This window comes from Podarcis liolepis, assembly GCF_965112155.1.
Source record: "Podarcis liolepis genome assembly, chromosome: 14".
Lineage (NCBI taxonomy): Eukaryota > Metazoa > Chordata > Lepidosauria > Squamata > Lacertidae > Podarcis > Podarcis liolepis.
Genome location: NC_139569.1, coordinates 24,208,914 through 24,234,598, shown reverse-complemented (window position 1 = coordinate 24,234,598; position 25,685 = coordinate 24,208,914). Strand labels below are relative to the sequence as shown.

Here is a 25,685-nt window from a genome sequence, read left to right as displayed (position 1 = left end):
CCCTGGAACAAACCTGGAATTGGGTGCAAAATGGCAGCCAGCCAGGTTGGAAATTACCAATACCGTATGAAGGAAAGAGCCAGCAGGGGATAGTTTTGCCGCTGCAATTCTTTCATGTTTTACTATTTGGAGACATCTGCCCCCATGTGGCGAAAGCAGACATATATTTTGTTTTTTGAAAAACGTTAATTATAAGAAACGGATAATGTTCCAAAATAACATATACAGCATAAACACACCTGAACAGCATAGCCATATGTAGTAAGTCAAGGCAGCATCGAATCTCAGGTAAAGGTGAGGGGAAGGATTTCTATATGATATTTTTGTGTTTCTCTTGTTTAAGACATATTGGGGACTCACCTTAAATGGAGCATCCTTCACCTCTGGATGCTGCTATTACAAATTTTGATGAACCTTTAATGAGTCCCATGAATGTGTATATCTGGCAAGGACTTGTGTCCCACCACCTTCCTGATTAAAAAAAGAAATAAAGGTGCCCATGTTGCTGAGAATGAGTCTGTTGTCTTGGGGTTTTTCCCAAGATGTCCCAAGCTGGCATGTTATTTCTCCATGAATCCACTGTTGGCTGACTCATGTCAGCCTTCGTCAACCTGGTGCCTCCCATGTTTTGGACTCCCATCAGCACCGGCCAACCACAGCCATGCTACCATCAACCCCTGGCTCCACGTGCCCCTGCTCCCTGGGGTTGATGGGAGTTATAGTCCAAACTATCTGGATTGGCAGTGGCCGATTTGCATCCCCTGCTATGCCCGAGGCAGCTTTCTCTCTAGGCAGACGGTTGATTTTACTTCGTTCAACGTTGATGGTCATCTGCCACCACGTGGTGAAACAAAAAAATTCATGTCCTTGGGTTTCACTAGTCTGGTCTCAGGTATATAAAGAAATACAGTTGCTGCCCATCAATGTAGACAATATTGAGCTAAGTGGACCAATTATCTGAGTCAGTGTAAAAAACACTTTCCCATGTTCCAGCCTATGGTTCTGTTGCCTCAGTGGTAGGGCATCGTTCAGCCCGGACACTGAGGTCCAGCTCTGAGGGCCTTCTGGCGGTTCTCTCACTGCAAGTAGTGAGGCAGAGGGCCTTCTCAGTAGTGGTGCTTGCCCTGTGGAATGCCCTCCCACCAGATGTCAAGGAAATAAACAACTATCTGACTTTTAGAAGACATCTGAAGGCAGCCCTGTTTAGGGAAACTTTTAATGTTTGATGTTTGATCATGTTTTATAATATTCTGTTGGGAGCTGCCCAGAGTGGCTGGGGAAACCCAGCCAGATGGGCGGGGTATAAATAAATTATTTATATTTATATTTATATATTATTATCAGGGCCCTCAAGCCACAACATGCTCCCAGTCTGGTTTTGGGGACCCCCTCCATGTGTTTCCTTCCAAAAGTCTCTCTCTCTCTCTGCCCCTGCCCCCACCCCGGCTATTATTGGCCTGCAAAGGTACCATTTAGGCCAGCCAGGGAAGGTACAATTTTCCAGCAGGAAATTGGTGTGTGGCCCTGATGTTGCATTCTCTCCAAAATAAATGCAAAGAGTTTAAGCTTGCTTTTTAAAAGAAAGGTGCATCTTGGATGTGAATTATGTTCTCTCTTCTGTTTCTCCTGTATGGTCTGGAACTGCCTTCCTTTTGCTAATTTGTTTTTTGTGGCGAATCTGGACAAGAGTGGTTCCAGGGCAAGGCCTGAAGGCACATTTGGAGCTTTTCAGTTTAGAGAAAAGGCAAGTAGGAGAAAGCATGCTAGAAGCATATAAAATTAAGCTTGGCATGGAGAAAGTAGAGAAGCATTCTTCTCCTTCTCACATAACACTAGAACCTGGAGACATCCAGCAAAGCTGAATTTTGGAAGATTCAGGATGGAGAATCTGGTTCTGGTGGAGTCAGAAAACTGTGGAATAGGAATGAAGTAAAGCGGCTGAAACCTGGAAGATAAAGCTACCCACACTGCAACATTTTGCTGCAGGGTTTCACTTGCACATGCTAATGTCCAATCTCCATGTGCCATCCTTTCTTTATTTTATTTCTTATCTACCCTTTACCGTAAGGACCCAGGATGGGTAACAACAATAACATACAATTATAAAACTAATAAAACAGCTACATCCATTAAGACACTTGTTGTTTAGTCATGTCCAACTCTTCGTGACCCCATGGACCAGAGCACGCCAGGCACTCCTGCCTTCCACTGCCTCCTGCAGTTTGGTCAGACTAGGAAAGTGTAAAAACAATTTAACACAGTTCCAAATAAAAAACACTTTAAAAAAAATATTTTAAAAAATATTTAAAAATATGTAATTTAAAAATATATGTTTAAAAAACAATGCAAACATTTAAAAACAATTCCATATAGAAAAGGTTAAAACTTGGTTCCAATACAGACTGGGATAAATATATCCAGTTAAAAGGTTTGTTGGAAGATGAAGGTCTTCAGCTGGCACCAGAGATGGTGCCTGTCTAATATTTAACGGGAGGGAATGCCAAAGGGTCAGTGCCAGGACACTAGAGGCCTGGTTACCATATTGTGCAGAACCAACCTCCTGATGAGATGGCACCTGGAGGCCCTCACCTGCCCAGCACAGTGATTGCTTGGGGATACAAGGGATGAGAGGATGCTTTAGGTATGCGGCCAGTAACAGCACCTTGAACTTAGCTGGGTAGCTAATTGCACAACCCAAATTCACCCATATGTGCATTTTGTAATTTAATAAGCTATGTGCCGTTGCTGCTCAGTTTGATCTTTTTACAGTCTTTTATGTACTGTGGTATTTTATGTTTTGCTGTTATTTTGAGGGTGGTTTTTTTTTAATTGATTATAGTCTAGTAATGATTTATTGTGACTGCCGGGAGTGAATTTTTGTTTAATTATTATTTATTGATATTTTGAGGGTTAATTTTATGGTGCAAAGTTATATTCTGAATGGATTATTGAATGTTACTTTATTTGGTATAGGTTTATTTTATAGTCATATATTTTTATTATGAAACTTGCATTGGATGGGATTGTTACAGGATGCGTGATCTTTGTGGTATATAAACCGCCTACTATACAAAATAAATGAAATGAAATGAAAAATGCAATCCCACTCGAAAAGACCAACAGCTTGAAATCCCCCTGGGCATGCTTGCTGGTCACAGGACGCTGAACCTCCACATTCCGCAGCAGTCTATTTCTGAGCACCGGATACTGAGTGCAGGAACAGGAGGGGAAGGCTGTTGTCTTATCTGAACATAAAGAACATAGGAAGCTTACAATGTGTCAGATCAATGGGCCACTCGCTATAGCTCATTATTGTCTGCGCTGACTGGCAGCTTCTCTCCAGGGTTTTCAGGCAGGGGGCATTCCTAGCCCTACCTGCAGATGAACCTGGGACATTTATGCATGCAAAGCAGATGCCCTACCACTGAGGCAACAGAACCAGAGGCTGGAAAATGGGAAACCTTTTTCTATTGACTCAGATAATTGGTCTACTTAGCTCCATATTGTCTACACTGATGGGCAGCAACTATCCAGGCAGGGAATGTTACCTGGAAATGTCATGAGAGATTGAACCTGGGACTTTCTGCACAGAAAGTTGATGATCTCCCACAAATCACAGCCAGCCCTGCATTACACTGAGCCAGACATTTAGTCCATTTAGCTCAATATTTCCTACACTGGCTGGCAGTGCCTCTGCAGATGGAGGCTTTCCTGCCCTACCTGGAGGTGCTGAGGATTGAAAGAGGGGCTCTAATTCTGCTGAGCTCCTTGGGGTGCCCAAGCTTTTTTCAAAGAGGGCCAGATTTACTGAAGTGAACATGTGTGAGGGCCGGCGACCAAAGTTGTCAAGCTTTTTTAAAGATTTGAATTGGTAGAGCTTTTGGGGGGATTTTACCCCAGGAAATAAACTGCCACAGGGGCCGGATTAAAACTACCAGTGGGCCAGATTAGGTCCCCCAAAACGGACTTTGGACATGCCTGCTTTAGAATCAGAGGAAGCTGATTTATCTGGAGACAGTTCTTTGGTCCATCTAGCTCAGTATTGCCTACACGGACTGGCAGTGGTTCTCCAAGGTTTCAGGCAGGGAGTCTTTTAAGCCCCTGGATATACCATTGAACCCAGGACCTTCTGCGCGCAAGGCAGATGCTCTGCCAGTAAGCTGCACTCATCTCTCCATCTAGCTCAGTATTGCCTACACTGACAGGCAGCGGCTCTCCGGGCAGCGAGATTCCGGGGACTGATCCTGCAGGGCAGACGATGCTCTTCCACTGAGCCGGGGCCCTTTCTCGCGGGCACCCCGGGAGAAGCGCGGCCGCATGGGCTTCTTCTGGCCGCTGCCGTCGGACTGGCCGGGGAGTCCGGAGCTGCCCCGAGAAGGGGCCTGGCAGAGTTGCCTCCCTCCTCCGCCGCCTGGCCCTGGAGCCGCCTTGGCCGGGGCAGGCCTGGATTTCCTTCCTGGAGCGGGGCTTGTGGAATGCTGGCGAGGCGCCCCGACGGGGCTGGGAAGGAGGCGGAGGCGGAGGGGAACCAGGAGGCGGAGGCTGCCGCTGCACGGCCACGGCGGGAGTGCTGGACGACGACGAGGCGAGGCCCGCTCGGCTGGCTGGCTGCGGCGCCGCGGGCGAGGAGGAGGCGGCGGCGGCGGCTGGAGGAGCGCGGAGCGCGGCGGAGGGGCGCGGAGCGGCGGAGCGCACGGGCGGCGGAAGAGGCAGCGGGGAGGCCCGGCCATGGGCCGCCGCCGCTGCTGCTGCTAGGCGAGGGGGCGGCCCGGCCGGAGCGGCCATGCCATGCCCGCGCTGAAGCGATGCCTCCTCGGCGCTGCCTCCGGCCACGGAGAGCGGGGAGCCGGCCGCGACGCAGCCATCGGAGCAGCCTCGGCGACGCAACCGACGGAGCCGCGGCGGGCTGGCCCCGCTGGTGCCTCTTCTGCTGCCTGCTGGGCGGCGGGCTGGCGCCGGCCAGCGCCCGCAGCTGCCAGCCCTGCGGCCCCGACTGCGCCTGCAGGAGCTTCTCGGCCGCCGCCTGCGCCGTGGATTGCGCCGCCCGAGGGCTCCAGCGCCTGCCCGGCCCGGCCTTCCCGGCTGCCACCGTCGCGCTGTGAGTACTGGCGGGGCGGGAGGGGGCTGGTCTTGTCTGTTTCTCTGTCGGGGGAGAGGGTTCCCTCCCCTACCCCCCCCCAAAAAAAGTGAGAGAGAACTCATTGTTCTGAGAGAGGCAGCCGTCGAGGTTGACGTCTCTCAGGACAGGCGGAAGGAAGAAAGGCTGGGCAGGAGCGTCTTTGGAACTCGCGGCCACCAGATGTTTCTCGGGGAGGGGTGGGTTGCTAAGCTTCCAGCCCCTGAGCTTGGGTGTGTCGTGCCTGGCAAGGCGTTGGACTAGACGACCCTTTGGATCCCTTCCAACGCTACAGTTATATGATTTTATGACTCAGAAGCGAACCCTATGGTGTTTGATGGGGCTCTTGTAAGCGCCTTATGGGGCCAGAGGACATGTAGAACAGGTTAGGAAGGTGGTGGAAGAGAGGGGTGTGTGTCCCCTTTTCAGTGGCTTTTGGCATAATGGAACCTCCATGTTCAGAGGATGCCTATCTTGGAGTCTCTCATACATCTTAGATGGGTGTTTTCCAGCTTTAGGTTCCCAGATTCTTTTGGGATTTCAACACCCATCGTCCCTAACAGTCTGCTAAACTGACTGGGGATGATAGGAGTCGCAGTAAAAAACAATTAAGAGACCCACGGTTTGAAGAACATGAAGGATTAGAGCAACCTTTGTGTTGGTTCTGCCATTAATCTGATACACCAACAGGATGCACAAGAATGTGTGGGGTTTGGATGGGGGGATGTTGGGGAGCTGCAGTGCCCCTGCCAAAGATGCAGCACACAATTCAAGGGACATCCATGAATCTCTTAGCCATGTTCTGTCGGGAGGACAATCTCCCTTACACCCTTCCTTAATTGCCTCCTGAGCCCAGTCCCGACAGGGTAGTTTCTGAAGTTGCAAAGCCATCTGGCAAACCTAGTGCCTCCTTCTGTAAAGAATTTGTGCCCTAAGGATGGCATCCTGCATCCCAAGGGGATGGCAGTCTCACTCCACACCCACCCTGATCTCGGTCTCCAAGAGTTTCCATCTCATAAGAACAAGGAAGGGGAACCTGTAGCCCTCCAGATCTTGTTGGACGCCAACTCCCAGCCGTCCAGCAACATCTGGAGGGCCGAAGGTTCCCGACCCCTGCTGAAGAACCTAAGAGGAGTCCTGTTGAATCTGTCCGAGGGTCTGCCTGCCTGGTCCAGCAGCTGCCCTCCCACAACTGCTGACCAGACTTCCCCTGCGAGGAAGTCCTGAGCCCAGCCTGAAGGGAAAAGGGACTCTTCACGGCCTCATCCCAGCAGCACTCAGAGGTATACTTTCTCTGAGCATTGGGCTTCCACCTAATTGTTGTTACATTATTTACATTCATTTAAAGGTCTTGCATGCTGCTTTCCATCACGGGTGACCTCAAAGCAGCTTCCATAAGGCATTTACAACAAGAAGAGTTTGGATTTGATATCCCTCCTTTCACTCCCTTTAAGGAGTCTCAAAGCGGCTAACAATCTCCTTTCCCTTCCTCCCCCACAACAAACACTCTGTGAGGTGAGTGGGGCTGAGAGACTTCAAAGAAGTGTGACTGGCCCAAGGTCACCCAGCAGCTGCATGTGGAGGAGCGGAGACACGAACCCGGTTCCCCAGATTACGTGACTACCACTCATAACCACTACACCACCACAAGACCTACTTTTTTTTTTTAAGACAATGAAAACCAACAATACATAAATCAAGCAAAATCAATATCAAAGTGCAAAGAAAGACGTTTATTTTGTGTTCATTGATGGATCTCTACTCTGCCTTTAAGCTGATGTCCATCACATGTTTTAGGTCTGTGACAATATTGGTGGTAGAGATGTCCTTCCTTTCACCTGCTCTGATTCAGGTTTCATTGAATCAGCCTTTTCCAAACTGGTGCCCTCCAGAACTAAGACATCTGGAGGGCACGGGGTTGGGGAAGGCAACATTGGAGGGTCTTACTTGGAATACAAACTTGGAATACAAGTACTTGGAATACAAACTTCTCTGTTCTTCTCTGTCCACAACGTGCACCACTTTATAAACTCTCTCTCGTGTCCTTGTTTTGTTTTGCTAAGCTAACCATCTCCCATCTCTGGTTGCTTTGTTGCTTGAGGAGCATAGTGTACCACTGATCTCTCCTGATTCAATGGAAGGAGGATGTCCAGAACAGATAACTGTGGCATCCTTGACACCAAGGAATAAGACATAACAAACAGCCAGAACATTGTCCTTTGTAGTGTTGGCGTCTGGGACTCAAAGGAGTTAGCCAGGCAGATTCCCCACGTAGGTAGACCTCTCCCTGGAAATGAAATGAAAACAGTGTTATCGTCTTACGTGTTAGGTCTCTCAAACATTCTGAAAATCATTGTGCTAAATCTCAGGTGTGCATTGAAGTTGCAGCTTGCATCTCTGATAAGAGCTAACGTTGCCTGTCTGCTTGCCTGATGAGAAGTTCTCTGCAATGGAAAAGGGTCACTTACTATTTCAAGAAAAGAAAAGTTGCAATTTGCAAGGTGGAGGCCGATTTTTCTTTCACTTGGAAAACCCCAAGGGGGTCTGGCCTTTCTCTGTTGGGAAAGCCGCAGATCTTGCCGTGCGGTCAAGCAAAACTTATTAATTATTTGAGTTTGCTTTGTGCTTAAACCCCCTTCTTTGCATAACGATTTCGTTGCTCAGATACGTTGTTGTTCTGTGCTGTCTTCTTGGTGAATGTGAAGAATCTCGTTGGTTCGAAACAAACTCACCATTTTAAACAAAGTACTGATAACTTTGCATTCTGGATGTTTCGTTTTTAGATTAAATTCATTTAATTAACAAGTGGCTTCTACAGAACTAAATCTGCATCGGAAGGGCTGAAGCTCAGTGGTAGAACACATGCCTGGCATGCAGAAGGTCCCCAGTTCCTGTGTACACACTATCATTTCTCAGAACTGTGGTTTGTTAAAGGTTGCTGGGAATTGTGTCTCTGTGAGGGATAAACTACAGTTCCCAGAATTCTTCGAGGGAATTAATGCACCTCAAATGTGCCTTCAAAAGGGCCTTCTTGGTAGTGGTGCTTGCCCTGTGGAACATCACTATCAGATGTCAATGAAATAAACAACTATCAGACTTTTAGAAGACATCTGAAGGCAACCCTGTTTAGGGAAGTTTTAAATGTTTGATGTTTTATCGTGTTTTTAATATTCTGTTGGAAGCCGCCCAGTGTGGCTGGGGAAACCCAGCCAGATGAGCGGGGCATGCATAAATAAATAAATACTTTAAAGGTAAGGGAGCAGGACTTGCAAGGGGTGGTCCTGTTCTGCTGATCTTTATCTTGGTGGCTAATTTCACTGTCCAGCACTGAAAGGAATAACGAGACCCAAATCAAGTGCTGAAATTGAGCCCTTAAATTGTCAGTCCATTTACTGGCAGAAAAACCCCAAAGTTAGATTTGCAGTAGATACCTTGGGTGGTAGAAGAGCATCAAAACTCTCTCTCTCTCTCTCTCTCTCTATATATATATATATATATATAAAATTCCAATGTAATTTTTAAGTTGGTATTTGTTGAAATTTCTGCTCATCTCACCCACAAGTGTTTTCAACAGGGTGCAGATGCTGAACTGAGTAGACGTTTTAGCTTAATTCCCAGTTGGCTTAATTGAGCCTAACAGTGTCAATCTCGAGATGAGAGAGAGATTTTGCGGCTGTGCTATATGAGAATTTAAATATACTCCATGGTGCTTCTGAATACCAGTTGCTGGAAACCACAGGAGGAGAGATTTGCTCTTGTGCTCAAATCCTGTTGGTTTCCTGCTGTGAGAACAGGATGCTGCTCTAGATGGGCCATTGGCCTGATCCAGCGGAGATCTTCTTCTGTCCATATGTACTCAAGTAGAAAAGACAGAGGCAAGATTGACCACCTTTTCATGGGATGTCAAGCATTAATCGCAAGTTTCTGCTGTGCATAGATTCAGGAGCTGGACCACAGTTTGTGATGGAGGAAGTGCCGGGCTGCATAGATCTCTCAATCAGGCATGCAGAAAGATTGCCAGAAAGTATGGGAATCTGAAGATATTCTAGATAGTCAAAGCTGGATTTAAAATATCTGTTTTGGCAGAAAGGGGAAATGTTGCTTTAATAACTTGAATTAATTTCAACTCTTTTCTTGGAATTTCAACTCCTTTCTTGGAGTTGAAATGTTTTTTAGTTAGCAAATTCTCACCCGCCTCCCATTTTCTTTCACTTCCGTCAGTTTTCCTTAATTTTGAGATTTGTATTTATTTTGACTATTTAGGTAGGTAAAAGAACAATACTGCATTTATAGGGAAAACTCTTTTTGATATTATTCATATTCTCATCCATTTGAAAAGAAAACTGCTTTAAAATAACTTCTCAATGATTCCTTACTTCGTATAAATAAGAAATATCCATTTAGCAATAGTAAATCATGTTGGCAAAGTAAAATCAGCTTTGGCAGCTTTTTAGGTTGCATGCAACTAATATTTACTTGGAGTAGATCTGTTTAAAATAATAATCCTAAATTGTTCATGTTCTATTCTGGGAAAGATACAACTGTATATGGCTTTGGGTGCATATTCATGTACATATAGCCCTTTTGGAAAAAAGTTTGAAATATAATTCAAGAAATAGGATATAATATCTCTCTTCATCCAAAAGATATTATTTTGGGATATTTTAAATTGGTTAATAGTTCTAGAACTGATGAAAAAATACTTAGCTGTAGAAATTTGTATTGCCGGGTCCTGGAAAACTTCAAAAGTTCCAATAATTTCAGAAAAGTTAAAGAGATATTGTTCTGTTGGTCAAAACAAAACAAAACTTTTTACACAAAACATTAATTTAGAAACCAAGACAATAGACGATTGAAAGATGATTTGTAAATTACCAGGACAACAACTTTACAGATAGTAAGATTGAACCTTTTATTTTTATTTATTGTAAAGCTGTTGGCTTTGTTGTTATTGTATAATTTTTTTCCTGATTTTGTGTAGGTAGTATATTAGCTATTGTTACTGATTCTGCTATTTATATGTTGCACATTTATGAATTTAATACACACATATATCACTATACATTTGTAAAATAAAACAAATGTGAAGTTGATATAGGAAAAGTTAGGCACCTAGTGAAGTGAGGTGCGCGTTGAAGAGATCTGTTGAAATATGTAGCTTGCAAATTGCCTTACATGGCAACGTTGGAAGCCACTTAATACTGAGTCAGGCCAACAGTCCATCTGGCTCAGTATTGCCTACACTGACCGGCAGTGGCTCTGCACAGTTTCAGAGAAGGGGACATTCCCAGCCCTACCTGCAGATGTCGGGCATTGGAACTGGGACGTTCTGTATGCAAAGTAGATGCTTTGTCACTGAGCTACAGCCTTTCCCCAGGGTCAGTCCAATAAAATACCACCAAGCCCAGTGCAGAGACTGACAGCAATATACTTTGGAGGAATTTGGGTACCGAAGCTGAGCGACTCACCTTGCAACCAGTGGATGAAAGGATCCTTAGTTGTCGGAAGCTTCTGGTGTCTTTTTTCCCATTCTGACTTGGATGGCATCTGTAGTTGGGTACACATTCAGTGGGTTGTCTGAAAGGGTCCACAATGCTGTGGCTGCGAAGCTTAGAGCAAGACAAATAAGGGCTGGCAGGGAAAAAGTGGTTTGGGACATGGTTTAATTGAGTCCTGGTGCAAATGAATATACAGTGGTATCTCAGGTTACATACTCTTCAGGTTACATACGCTTCAGGTTACAGACTCCGCTAACCCAGAAATAGTGTTTCAGGTTAAAAACTTTGCTTCAGAATGAGAACAGAAATCGGGCTCCGGCGGCACGGCAGCAGCAGGAGGCCCCATTAGCTAAAGTGGTGCTTCAGGTTAAGAACAGTTTCAGGTTAAGTACGGACCTCCAGAACGAATTAAGTACTTAACCTGAGGTAGCACTGTACATACAACTGCCTTTGTGGTGAGTTCAGTTGTCAGGCTTGCTCTGTCCATAAGAAAATCCCTGGTGGATCAGACCTCAAAGGCCCCATTGAGTCCACCATCCTGTTTCTCAGCATGGACAACCAGATGTCCGTTGGGAGTCCTCAAGCAACAACAACTCTCCATGCTTGTGTTCCTCAGAAACTGACTTTCAGAAGAATGGTGCTTCTTGATCTGTCAGGGAGCATATACTGTAGAAGCCTTTGGAAATGACCCAAAGGTCATCTACTACAGCTTTTTGCCATGCTGGAATTACAGCTAAAGAATCTGCGACAGATGGCCACCTCTGCTTAAAAGTCTCGAGTGAAGGAGACCTGCCACCTAGCAATCAGAACCAATAAATTGGTTGATATGCTACCACCACCATGAATCGCTGTGGAAATGGTGTGGCCAAGTGTCCATGTGATTTGGTTTAGAAAACGGAGAGAGGATAACCTGAGATAGATCATTTGTGGCTCATGGAAGGGGAAGTTGAGATCCACCAAGGGGAAACAGATAATGAGGTCAAGCATAGAAGCAAAAGCTCAGGTGTTCTGATGAAGCTGTTTTGTGATCCTGAGAGGTGCAGTCCAACCAGAGCTCCTGGCAGCCCCCATGACAGCATGATAACCAAATGGTCCTTCCGTATTCATAAAGAGGGCAAACCTTGGAATACCAGTGGCTGGAATAAATTGTAGCCGAAGGCCACATCTGTGTTCATTTTTTTGCTTGTGGGCTTCCCACGAGCATCAGGTTGGCGACCACGTTGGATGCTAAACTAGATGTACCTTTAGTGTTGTCAGAAGGGACCTCGTTGTGTTGACTCTTGGCTTGGTTTTTTAAAATTTAACCGTGGTCACTGTTGTGGGTCCTTTGCACTTTGATTTGGATGTTCAGATGTCTTTGTGGAGTGTCCCCTCCCTAGTGTAACATGGGCTCTTTTTGAAATCCCCCCAAATCAAGACATCTAGTTCATGCAAGTATTGGGGAACAATCTCTCTCCATTTTATCAGTGTTTGTAAATTTAGCGTTTACTTTGCACAGATGCTCCAAGAAAAAATAATGGGTCAAAAAAAATCAGAGTGAGAATAATAGAGGGATTGTTTTTCGTTGTTTTTTTTTTTTTTTGCAGGGGTGTGTTGCTTGCTTTTCCATTCATGTTTTATTTGGATTTTGCAGAGGGTGTGTGTGTGTGTTGTCTGTTAATTTCCAGGAGGGTTCTAAGCATCACAAGTTCTTCTGTGATATGCGTATTCTGTGGGTCTCATGACAGTTTCTCAGATGTCCAAATGTCCCCCCCCCCCCGGCCAAAACTGTTTGGGGACCCCTCTGCTCTGGGTACGAGTTAGATTGGATATCACCCACAGATATGCTTCTCTTTGTTCATGTACTTTATCTTTGAATTTGAGGACGATACGATGTCATTGTACAGATGGAATGTTAACACCAGACAGACTCAATAGCATGTATGGAACTAATAAAATTATTTTTTTTGGGAAGTGCTGGACCCGTAGAGTGGATGCTTATGTTGCACATATGTGTTGGGGAATGTCCTTTTGCTAAAGTTTTTTTGGAAGGGCGGGGATGTGATATTTATAAGATAACAGAGATGCATTGAGAGTGCATGCCTTTGTGATCTTAACAAATTATTTGAAAAACTCTGGTATATGAAAGGATAAGAGCTTGGCCTCAACTTCACGACACATTTAAAGCTGTATCATAGCACTTTAAACAGTCATCACTTTCCCCCAAAGAATCCTGGAAACTGTGGTTTCTTAAGGGTGCTGAGGGGTTTACCTATCAATCCCAGGAAGCTCTGGGAATTGTAGCTCTCTGAGAGGAATGGTGGTCTCCTAACAACTCTCAGCTCCCTGAACGAGCTCTCAGGAAGCTATGACTGCTTAAAGTGGCATGTTACTGCTTTAAATGTATAAATAGGGCTTTTGATAGAAAAGGGTGTCAATAGCTGCAAATACTATAATCCCAGAACTCTGGAAAGCTTGAGGGGTCTTCGCATTTTTCAGAATGTCTAGAGAATATCAGGGAGGAATGAACTATCAGGTCACATCTGATTCACCAATGAAATGGGATTTGTAGTTGTGATAAATGGTCGTATAGGTGGGTTCCTTTTGCTACCTTTCACAATAAGTCTCCAGATTTGCCTTTTCTTTTCTCTTTGGTAATGGACAGGTGCTTTTCTGTATTAGCTCCCCTCATAGAAGCATGTCCCTTTTTACTATTTTCCCAGTTGGTGAGGTGTTGTGTACTACTAGCATATAAAACAGGAACACCTTACCCCATATGTGCCCACTTGACCGCTTTGACCTGACACTCTTGTAGGAGCCACATAATACTCGTTCTGCAATTGTAAGAAATTGATATTTTAGTGTGACAGAACCTACACTTTGGAACTGTCTACTTCTTGACATCAGACAGGCATCTTCAGTGTACTTTTGACAGCACTTGCTTAAAACATTTTTGTATAGGCAAGCCTATCCAGGTACATAGATGTTGACATGATTTATTTTATTTTATTACAGTAATGTTAATTTAATCTTTATAGGTACTTGTTTTCAATATTTTTATTGGTAATTTTAATATTTCTTGTAAACTGTTTAGAAGTATACGCTTAATTACCTGCCCTTCACCCTGAGGTCCCAGGACATGTTACAGCATTAAAACACTATATTAAAAAGTTTAAAACAATTTACAATCACAAAAACAAGGTGGGTACTTCCACCTCAAGTATCAAAGGGCCAGGGTAAAGCGGTGCATCTTCAGCATCTTCCAGAAGCTGTATAATGAAGGTGCCAGACACAACTCAGGGGCCACCACAAAGAAGACCCTTTCTCGGGCTACCACCACTCTAGGACATATCTGCCGGCGCAACTGATCAGTAGTGCCTCAAAATGAATTATGATGGGTTTTTTTTAAAAAAAAACGGACAGGAAGCATCGGTATTAAAGGAAGACATTCTTAGGGTCAGGGTACCATGCCTTTCGTATGATAAAATGTGTATAAATTGCATACAGGTATAATTTGTAGCATCTCAGGGAGATGAGCAGTTCATTTGATTGAAAATGAGCAGATTTAAGTTTGCTTGGTGCCCTGCTATAAAGGTATGACTTCTTTGATCCAAAGGGCATTTAGTAAATCAGAAGTAGGATTTTGAAGAAGTGTCTTGTTGTGGATCAGGTATCGAAACTTCTGTTAAAGGCATGATATTTTGCCGAGAGAGACTTTTTGATCACCATTGCTTTCTTTGTGGCACACTTTTGTTTCAGGACTTGCAAAGTGACTTTGCCGGATCGCTGATCATTCCTGCTTGAAGTTTTGCTCTGCTGAGCCTCCTTTGGAGTTTTTAAAGCAAGACTATCCCTGCTTTCCCAAATCATGCATGGTGGAGAACTGGAGTTTACAGCCCCATAAATATTTAGAACGCCACTTTGGTGGTCTCGCATGACAAGTCTCTTATTTCTCAGTTCCCCATCTGTAAAATGGTGATGTTATTAACCTCACCACAGGGCTGCTGGGAAGGACCCAAATGCAGATCTTAAAAGGACTCTGCAGATTTCAAGCGCTATGTATGCCCAGCAGATAGAGAGAAAAAGTGTTTCAAGGAGTGGTAAAAAATATATTCTGGTAATGAGCAGGTTTGGAATTTTTATTTTATTTTTTAAAATCTTAGTAGTTTACACAAACCTGCTGTATTCAGTTGTGCACCTTTTATAAACTGCTAGGCAGATGCCATCTGAAAAAAAGGAGTCTTGACTAATTTTATGTATATAAGCTTTGATTAATCAGTTCAGTTTGCACTTATGTGGAACTAGATGTTCTGAAGCGGAAAAGCAATTTTTTGGGGGTTTTAGATCATGTGTGCATGCATTTGGTTACTTGGGACAGCTTTGTAGTCAAGCAAATTAAACACTGCAGCCCTTGATGATGATGATGATGATGATGAAGATGATGATGATGATGATGATGAATAACGAATAATGTTGTAGAGAACTATTCTTTTTCTAAGAACTTCCTGCCTGGTCGTCTGGAAATCACTTTTGTTAGCCAGTCAGCTGGGCATATAGCTATCTGCAAGCCAGGTTAATCAGCAGACTTTCTGCATGCTTTATCCAGAGGACAGCAGTCACTAATGCCCCTGACCAAAACCAGATCCATGATCCTACGTTTCTCAAGGGGTTTTAAGAAGGTTTTGATGCTGATGCCAGCATTTCTCATTTGTGTTAGAAACCGATCCAGAAAAGTATTACGCTGCTTATTTCTTCTTTGGGTAAAATCTCAATGATGCCTCCAAGTCTTGAGCCTTTGAAATAATTTATAGCTTTAAATCCTTTCTCTGCGCACACCCTGGCCCCTCGGCATAGTTTTTTTTCAAGTACCGAAAATAACATCTGGAGAAAACAGAGTCTCACAGAAGGTTGCTGTCTGCAGAAAAAAGACAACAGGGTGGTGCCTGATTTGGGTTGTCAGGGGGAATTCCTATAAGTTAAGGAAGTAATCTGTATCATCTTCCGAAGTAATCAGTCTATAAAAAGGGCACCTGTTGGATGTGAGCATTTATTGCATCCATAGAATGACTTCCTGTAGTTTTCTGGGCAGAGCTGGAAGGATTTTGGACCTACCAACCCTTCAGTTCCTTAGGGACCTCTTGACTTGCTTGAAGATGCTTACCCATGAATGGTTTTGGGTATGCTGATTTTGGGACACCCACCATTCATAACTGGTGATGTGGGGCGGAAGATTTTTTTCCAAATCAGGATAGAGAGTGGTGTACCACTGGTGTGCGGCTCCCAGGGGGTTGCACATAAACTTTTGTGGCCCTTGAACTGGAAAATGGTTCTCTGCCCCCATCTTATCCCATGGGAGTAATCTGATATAGTTTTAAAGATTGTCATTCTGTTGTATCAGGAGATGAGGCAGAATTACTTGGGGAGACTGGCTGGAAGAAGGGATGTTCTGAGCAGTGATTCATTCAGAGGCGCATTGGGCAGCCTTCTTTGTGAGTGGCTAAGTCCTGGGAGCTGCTGGTTGTTCATTTAGTTTATATTCCCGTGGCAGGCTTTCAATTCTCTCATGAACATGAATTTGTTCTGCAACATACCGTATTTTTCGCTCTATAAGACGCACCAGACCACAAGACGCACCTAGTTTTGGGAGGAGGAAAACAAGAAAAAAAAATATTCTGAATCTCAGAAGCCAGAACAGCAAGAGGGATCGCTGCGCAGTGAAAGCAGCAATCCCTCTTGCTGTTCTGGCTTCTGGGATAGCTGCGCAGCCTGCATGCGCTCCATAAGACGCACACACATTTCCCCTTACTTTTTAGGAGGGAAAAAGTGAGTCTTATATAGAAAAAAATACGGTATTTTTTGTGGGCGTTAAGGTTTCTAAAGCACCATATAAATGCTCAGATTCATCACCGTCAATAGCAGATTTGTCACCCTGTCTACAGTTCTGGAGTTTTTGCTAGTTTCTTCATTGAGGGATCTTAAAAATAGGGTTTTGGGTGTGAGGAATTCAAATCTTCTATTATTTTTGTGATTCGACAGCATTTAGCTTGGTAAGTCTACGTTGGATGAAGAAGCAAATTAACTGCTTTCGGAAAACCAAAGAGTTTTAATATTACCTCCTGAAAATGTCAGGTAATGCTAAACAACAACAGCAACAGAATACAACTGCAAGTACTTGGCAATAATTGCTAATGATTTCTGTGCAATTTTACACGCATTTTACTTTCCAGCAATACTAAATTATATCCGTTTAACCAAAATATCATTTGAATTCCCAAGTCATGTTGCAGCATTTTAGTACCCCTCATTTTGGGAATCTGAAAGCTGAAAAATTCAACACGCCCTACCCTGACAAGGAAGCAGGTGGGGCCCTGCTCTCTTGCCCTTGCGGCTGTTTTCTGACGGGAGAAAAAACTCTGGCACCGGCCGGCGCTCGGAAGAGGAACGGTCACGGGTTCTGCCTCATGTGCTGCTTCTGTGTAAAGGCTTAATGGCTTTCGCATGGGAATGTTTCTCTCTTCTTTCTGAGCAGAAGGAGCTGTCAGAGCCAAGAACTGGGTCCACCAGCACCAAATGCTGGGGAATAATAAGAAAGGGGGTCCGATCCTGCGGACGCTGGGCACATTAGTCTCCTATAGCTCTTGAGCGTGAAAGTTTTTTGGGAGAGAGGCTTTCCTGTGGGCATCTGGCGCCTGAAGGCTGATTCTCACCTATTTGAACCGAAGAAATTGGCAAAACTGCCGATTTCTGCTTTGCAGAGTTTTGGTAGAGGGATGAAATTCCTTTCTTCCAGAACTCAGTCATGTCCTAGAGCAATGGTTCCCAAACTCTTTTTTCAGGCTACTGCCCCACCTGGGTTCCATAAATTCACCCCCAGTCCCCACTTTGCCGCCCTATAAAAAGAATTCTTCAGAATAGCAATTTGCACAACTCACTTAGGAAGGGAACAACACAATAAAATTCAAAGCAGTTACAATTCATGGCACATTTATTCAAAACCCAACTACAGTGGTACCTCGGGTTAAGTAGTTAATTCGTTCCGGAGGACTGTTCTTAACCTGAAACTGTTCTTAACCTGAAGCACCACTTTATCTAATGGGGCCTCCTGCTGCTGGAGCATGATTTCTGTTCTCATCCTGAAGCAAAGTTCTTAACCCGAGGTACTATTTCTGGGTTAGCGGAGTCTGTAACCTGAAGCGTATGTAACCTGAAGTGTATGTAACCCGAGGTACCACTGTAAAACTATTTAGTTTCGTTAATTATTTAAAAACAAACAAACCAGGAACTTTATTCAGTAATAGTAGCTTTTCAAAGTCTGATAGCCATTTTCACCTCCTGCCCTCTCTAGCATTCTTCCAGGGAATCCACTTAGGAAACCAATGCACTAGACTTTTCTTCTTCTTCTTCTTCTTCTTCTTCTTCTTCTTCTTCTTCTTCTTCTTTTGCATATATTGAGCCTTGGCCCATGAGAAGCTATGGTGTAGCTTGTCACCATGCTGGACTGGGAAGGGCCATAGCTCAGTGGCCGAGCATCAGCTGTGCAAGCAGATGGTCTTAGCATCTCCAGGTAGGGCTCCTCTGCCTGAAATGCTGGAGAGCAGCTGCCAGTCGGTGCGGACAAAGCTAGGGTAGATGGACCACAAGGGCCTGATTCAGTATAAAGCAGCTTTGTAAATGGCTATGACGTCTGATATTGTTCCTAGGATTCCCACTTCTCACCCACCAACCACAAAGCCCACACCCCATGGCAGAGACTCCTCGGTTATTTCCAGAACCTGCTGTAACCAGGTTGGTATTTCACCCCCAAAAGTCGTTTCTGCCCCAGGCGGTACCCAGTCATCCAGCCTGGAAGCTGGCTGGGGCGAAATTGTTGCATGTAATGTGCTGCAACAGTCCTCTGGGACAACTGGTTTCGGTTTGGAAAGATCTCGATGCTTTTCTGTTCCTCTGCTGGGAGTTTCTTTAAGAAGATGGCTCATTGCTACTCCGTCTCTCTGTGTGTGTTTGTGTTTAAAGTGGTAAGGTTACATAAGCAGGGGGGGGAAAGTTGGAATAAGCATTTCCTGCAATTTGCTGCGGAGCTCTGAGGACAAAATAAAGCTGCATGGAGCTCCAGTGACAGATGGAAAGAGAATCGCCTTCTTTTTCATTCATATATTTGCAGTGTTTTCTCTCCTGAATCGTTGGGGTCCATCGATTCAGGACTGGTGTCCAGATTCTGGAGCAGTTAAGGGTCTAAGGGTCAGAGAGTTGTTGTTTGGGTTCCGGAACGTGGATGGGGAACAAAATTGATCCGGTTCACATTTAAAGCCGAATTTCTCAAATTTGCACTTTCTGAACAGTCACGGTTTTTTGGGGGTGTGTGGCTTCTGGATCCAGCTCTGTCACCGGAGTCTCAGGTAGCCTCAGTGGCTAGAGGTGCCTTTCACCAACTTCAACTAGATTGACAACAGCAGCCATTTCTGGACCAGGAAAGCCTTGCGGCAGTAGTTGGCTACTGCAAGACTGGATTACTGCAATGCCTTCTATGTAGGGCTTCCCTTACACTTGAGGGAAGCTAGTGCCGAATGCTGCAGCATAATTGCTGACAAGAGTGAGGCCTTGTCAGCATACCACACCTGTGCTCCGAAATCTGCACTAGTTGCTGACTTGCTACCAGTCAAGGATCAAGGTGTTACTATTGATATCTAAAGCCCTTAACAAGTTGGGACAAATTTACCTGCCAAATTGTCTTCCCCCCTGCCCCCATGTACCCAATGACTGCTATGATCAGCAGAATTGGCACTACTGCCACACAAAATACATGTTTCACATTTGTAAGAACTCCATCATTTAATATGGCAGCAGCTACACTTTGGAACTCCCCGCCTATTGACATCAGGCAGGTGCCTTCACTGTACTGTTTTCAGTGCCTGCTAAAAGCATCCTTGCTTAGACAAGCCTTCCCAGATGCTTAAAAAGTTGAGGTATTTTTAATCTGTTTAAGTATTTTAACTTTTATATGTTTTAAATTAGGGTTATAATTTTTTTACTGACTTCATCATTATATCTTTTTGTAAACCGCTTTGAAGTTTTGTTTTGTTTTTCAGTCAAGCAGTATATAAATTTTTTGAAATAAATAATATGAGAACTGAAACGCAGCTCAGCCTTCAAAATTTTCTATTATCTGAATATTGCACCAAGTGACCAATGTTTGTAAAAATGCATATATTAGGAGAAAATGTGCCTAAAGATGGAGAGGAAAATAGCATGCTGGGAGGGGGGGGAGAGGCTGGAGGTGAAATCAGACACTGAACAGCTGATATCATTGGATCGAGTTCATCAGTTTTCTTGACTTGAATAAACTAAAATGTTTTAATTGGATTTGGAATAACTGTGCAATTAAATGTTACCGTTTTGAATTTGGTTGCGTTATTAGTGGGTCGTGCAAACTATTCTTCTGAATAATGCTTTTTAAAGGGTAGGGGGGCACCGGGGATGAGTTCATGGAACCAAAGGGGAGGGTGCCCCCCCCCCACTTTGGGAACTGCTAGGCTGCATTGTCCAGGCCACGTGAGCCACAGAGAGCATAGGAGAATGTGGAAAGGAAAAGGTTTCCTGAAAGGAGGAAGGTGAGTTGAGACACGCTGGCCTGGAGTTTGCCGGTTAATCATTAACCCTCGTGGAGCGGCAGGGCGGCTGCCTTCGATCTGGGATGGGTCACCCCGCCTTGCTGCGCTCGGGCTTCTTGCATCGAGGAAGCAATATCAGATTTTGGCACAGTGGGTCTGTTTCCCAGATCACCCGGCGAGCTGGCGGGGAGTGGAGAGCATTGGTTAATATCTAAATGAGCGGCGGCCATTTGTTAAGCTCCATAGCGACAGGGCCCAACACAGCCTTGTAATACGTGGGCAGGCATGCGCTGCCAACCGTCCCCTCACTTTCCACTCTTCCCTTCACCAGTCGCTTGTTTCAAAACGCACACCATGAGGGTGTGGTGGTTCGTACATTGAGCTGCGGAGAACTGGGTTCAGATCCCCACTCAGACATTCAAATTCAATCTAGTCCTACCTCACAGGGCTGTTGGAGTATAAAAGGGGGCCATCTTTAAATATCTCAAGGGCTGTCACATAGAAGAGGGAGCAAGCTTGTTTTTCTGCTGCTCTGGAGGATAGGATTCGAACTCACAGTTTCTGACTAAACTTCAGGAAGAACTTTGTGACAGTAAGAGCTGTTCCATAGTGGAACGGTCTCTCTCAGGAGGTTGTGGGCTCATTGAAGGTTTTAAAGCGAAGGTTGGATGCCCATCTGCCTTGGTTGCTTTAGTTAAGATTCCTGCATTGCAGGGGGTTGGACTAGATGACCCTTGAGGGTTCTTTCCAACTCTATGAATCTATGGGATTCTTGGAAGAAAGGCAGGTAATAAATACAATTAATAACAGCAGTTCTTTTTTTTAAAGTTTGTAGAAAAGGGTGGGAAGTTTCTAGAAAGGCGTTTGTAATTCCACGCAAACACAGAAAAAGGAATTGGTGGGTGGGAGGGTCCAGGTTTTATTTACTTATTTCAAAACTACCCCCAAGTTTCTAGACCTTATGGTGGCAAAGGGATGCTTGAACATATGTAGGCCAGATGTCTGTAGCCCAGGCAAAGGTGTTCACACCTTGGCGAGAGATGGATTAGGAATGGCTTACAGACTCTTAATAGGTGTGAAGCTGGTTTGAAAAACACCACATCCAATGGAATAAAAGGCGAGTAAGAGGCAGCATGATAGAAGTCCATAATATTATGCCTCTGTTATTACACTAAAACTCATGGACATCCAGTGAAGCTGAACGTTGGAAGATTCAGGACAGATAGGAGAAAGTCGTAATTCACACAGTGCATAGTTCAGCTGTGGAACTCACTTCCACAGGAGGCACAGGATGGTTATCAACTTACATGGCTTTAAAAGGGGACTGGACGAAATCATAGAGGGGGAGAGAACTGTTAATGGCTATTAGTCAAGATGGCTCTGCCCTGCCTCTGCAGTTGGAGTGCTTTTGAATACAGTGGTACCTCGGGTTACATACGCTTCAGGTTACAGACTCTGCTAACCCAGAAATATTACCTCAGGTTAAGAACTTCGCTTCAGGATGAGAACAGAAATCGTGCAGCAGCAGCGCGGCAGCAGCAGGAGGCCCCATTAGCTAAAGTGGTGCTTCAGGTTAAGAACAGTTTCAGGTTAAGAACAGACCTCCATAACAAATTAAGTTCTTAATCCGAGGTACCACTGTACCAGTTTCTGGAAACCACAGGAGGGGAGGGAGGGCTCTTGTGCTCAAATCTTGCTTGTGAGTTTCACACAGCCATCCGATTGGCCACTGTGAGAACAGGATGCTGGACTAGATAGGCCTTTGATTGGCCTGATTCAGCAGACTTTTCTTATGAAGTTATCCAAAATGCATGTTCTCTAAACTAATCGTGTGAGCGCTGATGTAAAAACCCAGCACTGGGAACACAGTGAGTGTGCAGCCGATGGGAGTGTCGACACAGATCCTTGGTTACCCCTGCTCTGGAAGCAAACTGGGGCAGACGGGCCTCCCAGACTCTTGCGTCTTGGGCTCGCTGCTTTGGCAAAGTCGCGGCAATTCTGCGGCTTGCTGGCCGTGCTCTTAAAACCCCAGGTAGGGATGAATAGCCTCCCTGTTCCCAGCAGCGGCTGAGCTTAGGAGGGACTCTTGGCAAGTTCCCCTGTGGTTATGCAGCCTGGGGGAAAAAGAAATCTCCCATCCCTTTCCTTGCCGAGGAAGCTGTGCCCAGCTGGGTTTGTCTCTAGCAGTAACCGGAAACCGCATCCAGCAGTAACTGCTGGTGTTCAGGAGAATCGAGAGAACGTTGAAAATCAGTTGGAAAGTATCGGAGGTGGTGAATTCGTCTGCCAGGTGCCCTGATGAGACGGGCCTCCTGCATGATACATTTTTTTTGGGGGGGTGCTTGTTAGAGGCTACCCCACCAAGAGCTGCTCCTTTGCGTCAGCAGGCAGTTGCTTGGGCCATTTGGCTTTCCGTGTAAGGTCCTTTAAAGCAGTGGCACTATTCTGGCTGGACCTTGGGTTGTCAGTCTTGAATCCTGCAAGCCAACCCCCACCCCACCCCCGCAAAAAAAGCTCTTGGGTGCAATGCTCTGACTTTTTTCCTTTGAGCCCCTGAATACCAGTTGATGGGAATCGCTATTGGGGAGAATTGCTGCGGTTGTGTTAAGGGCCAGCTTGTGGGCATCTAGCTGGCCACTGTGAGGATGGGGCTAGACTAGATGAGCCCCCTGTGGCCTTATCTAGCTGCAGGGCTCTTCTTGGATTCTCTCGCTCTGATCTCTAGGGCTGGGCAATACAGTCAAACCTTGGTTCCTGAATGCTTCCGTTTTGGAACATTTCGGCTCCCGAATGCCAAAAACCTGAGTAACTGTTCCGGTTTTCAAACGATTTTTGGAAGCCGAACATGCTACGCGGCTTCTGTTTTGTGTTTCCCTGTTGTATTGAGGCTTCCCCTTTCAGTTTTCGATTGTCAAATGTTTCGGAAGTCGAACAGTCTTCTGGAATGGATTACGTTCGACAACTGAGGTTTGACTGTATCTGGTTTTCAGCATCTCAATATATCACCAGTTAAACACTGCAACATACTGATATATCATGATGTCTGAGATAAAGATGGAGCTATGTCAAGGCATTGGCTGGCTTCACGGTTTTCCTCACATCGTGATTTTTCCCGGCGCCTGCTCTTATGATTCTCTGCCCCTTGCATGAGACAGGGGAGAGCTGGGCCAGCAGAGTTAACAGGGGCTGCAGGAATTGAGAGAAGCATTGGCTGGGAGGGATTTGCAAAACAATAAGATCTAAAAATATAATATACAATAGAAGAGCCATTAAAATGATACCAAAATTCTAAAAGTGGGGTGATTGGTGTTGGTTGTGGATTATAGTTCTAGGAACTGACACAGGTTGCAAATTATCAGTACTAGTCGTGAATTTGCTGGTTGTGAATTATCTTTGCAGGAATCGATGTTGGTTGCAAACTTTCTGATTGCAAATTATCCACGCAGGAATTGATGCAGGTTGTGAATGATCCTTGCAGAAAGTTGTGGTTAGGATTACCCAATTTAGCATGGCTACCGATGCAGAGATCTCTGGCAGTAGTGGAAGGAAGGCTGTTGCGGAGAGTGCTTTAAAAGAAGTTTGGGGTAGGGAAAAGAGATGGAAAAAGTCTGTAGAACCCAACTGTTTCTTTTTTAAGAGACATGCAGCAGTAAATCTGTGTCAGCAGCAAAGGCGGGTGCTTTCTCCTACCAGAACCTTGACATCTCCCTGCCGTTTATGAAGGTGTTAAATCACTGCGAAGATTTGCAGTGCTGTTAAGATCCACTCCCCTGAGTCGTTTAGTCTGAGATGCTTTTTCCTCGTACCAGAAGGACTGGAAGTTCCAGTCCTTGAATCTCAAAACTTCTTCTGATTTATTTATTGATTTGGAATTAAAACGTGATTCCTAGAACGAGGCGAAAATTTCTCACGTGATGATTTTTCACAGTCGGGTTCTCCCTGAAATGTTGGGAAATTTCATCCCCTACCCTTGAGAAAGTTTGGACGAATGATCCCCTCCGCTCCTCTGCCGCCCACGAACAACCTGTCATCATGTCCTTTTTGGGCCTTGTGCATAGCTGTCAACTTTCAGATTTGAAAATAAGGGATCAGCAGCCTCGAAAATAAGGGATCAGCAGCATAGCTGTCAACTTTCGGATTTGAAAATAAGGGATCAGCAGCCTCACCTGTCCCGGAGACAGTCTACGGGATATCTAACAATCTGGGATAGCAGCGGGAAGCAGCAGGAAACGGCACTGGAATAAGGGAATTTCCTGCAAAAAAAGGGAAGGTTGACAGCTATGGCCTTGTGGTGGAGTCCGCAGGCCGAAGCAAGACCACAGAATGAGCCGCTTGCTTTTGACAAAGGCTGGAGGTGTCTGCCTCGCCTGGATTCAGGAAACAGGCCTTCAGTGTGGTGGTATCTATTAAGTTGTGGGTGGACATAGCAGTCGACACAGAGATTTCTCCAAGTGGTTCTTTATAGTAAGCTGGAACTAAACTGAACTGCAAACAGGGTTTCCTGCCTAAATTAACTTACGTGGACCTGAGGGAAAACTATATACACACAATACCCCTGGTGGCCAGGGTGAGAACTTCAGTACATAACAGCACCTACTCTTGCATGATACATCTCAGGTCCTGCCTGTGTCGTTCTTTGGTGCCTGATGAGGAATATACGTGTGTGTGTGTGTGGCTATAGATACAGATGCAGCATGCATATGCATATTGCCTTGCATGTGGAAGGCCCCAGGTTCATTCTCTGGTGGCATTTCTAAGTAGGGTTGTGAATGTCCCCTGTCTGAAACTCTGGAGAGCAGCTGTCATGGACTGGCTGGATGCAGAGGAGTGGTGGCAGGCATCAGCTGGGGGACCCCCAAGGGAACCCTCAGCGGAAGAAGGGCCAGAGCCAGGGGATTAGTGGTGGGATGACGACAAGTGGCCAAAAGGGAGAAGACGAAGCAGACTGGGAGGAGGTGGTGTCGGAAGCTGATGACGCAACAGGGTTTAGGGAGCAGGAAGAGGCTGTGACAGAGGGCAGTTCAGACTCGGAGGCAGGAAAGGAAGGGGTCCAAGAGACAGTGATGAGGCAGGCTGCTGAAGAAGCCAGTGAGTCTCCCCCTCCTGCTGCGATTAGCTCCCTTCCCCTTTGGTCTCCCAGAACACGTAGAGGAATGAAGATTTAGTTTGTGACTGCTTGGGAAAGACCCTGGAGAGAAGGAGCCTTAGGAAGTGGTGGGATGACGGGGGACCTCCAGTCCTCTCAGCTGCCTTGTTGGAGCAAAACCTATTGGGAAATGTTGCTGGGGTCACTAGGCCTGCGCTGTTTGGGTTCCTTGAATAAAAAGTCAACTTCACTGACACCATGCTTTTCTTTGACCTACGCTTGACTCCAGCTCCTGACAGCAGCTTTCAGTCGGTGTAGATCAGTGGTCCCCAAACTTTTTGGGGTCCCCGCTTCCTTGGTTCCATAAACTCATCCCCCCCACCCTATAAAAAGCATTA

The 25,685-nt window shown here is 45.3% G+C and overlaps 1 protein-coding gene across 2 annotated transcripts in view; it reads left to right on the top strand.

Annotated features, from left to right (window-relative positions):
• The first annotated feature begins 2,233 nt into the window (after positions 1-2,233).
• Positions 2,234-25,685, top strand: part of PKD1 (polycystin 1, transient receptor potential channel interacting) — a 112,463-nt gene continuing 89,011 nt past the window's right edge. For both annotated transcript variants that reach the window (XM_083473932.1, XM_083473931.1), the window contains exon 1: positions 2,234-5,098. In XM_083473932.1, the coding sequence (XP_083330058.1) occupies positions 4,476-5,098 (623 nt within the window). In that variant the 5' untranslated portion in view covers positions 2,234-4,475. The remainder of the gene's footprint in view (positions 5,099-25,685) is intronic.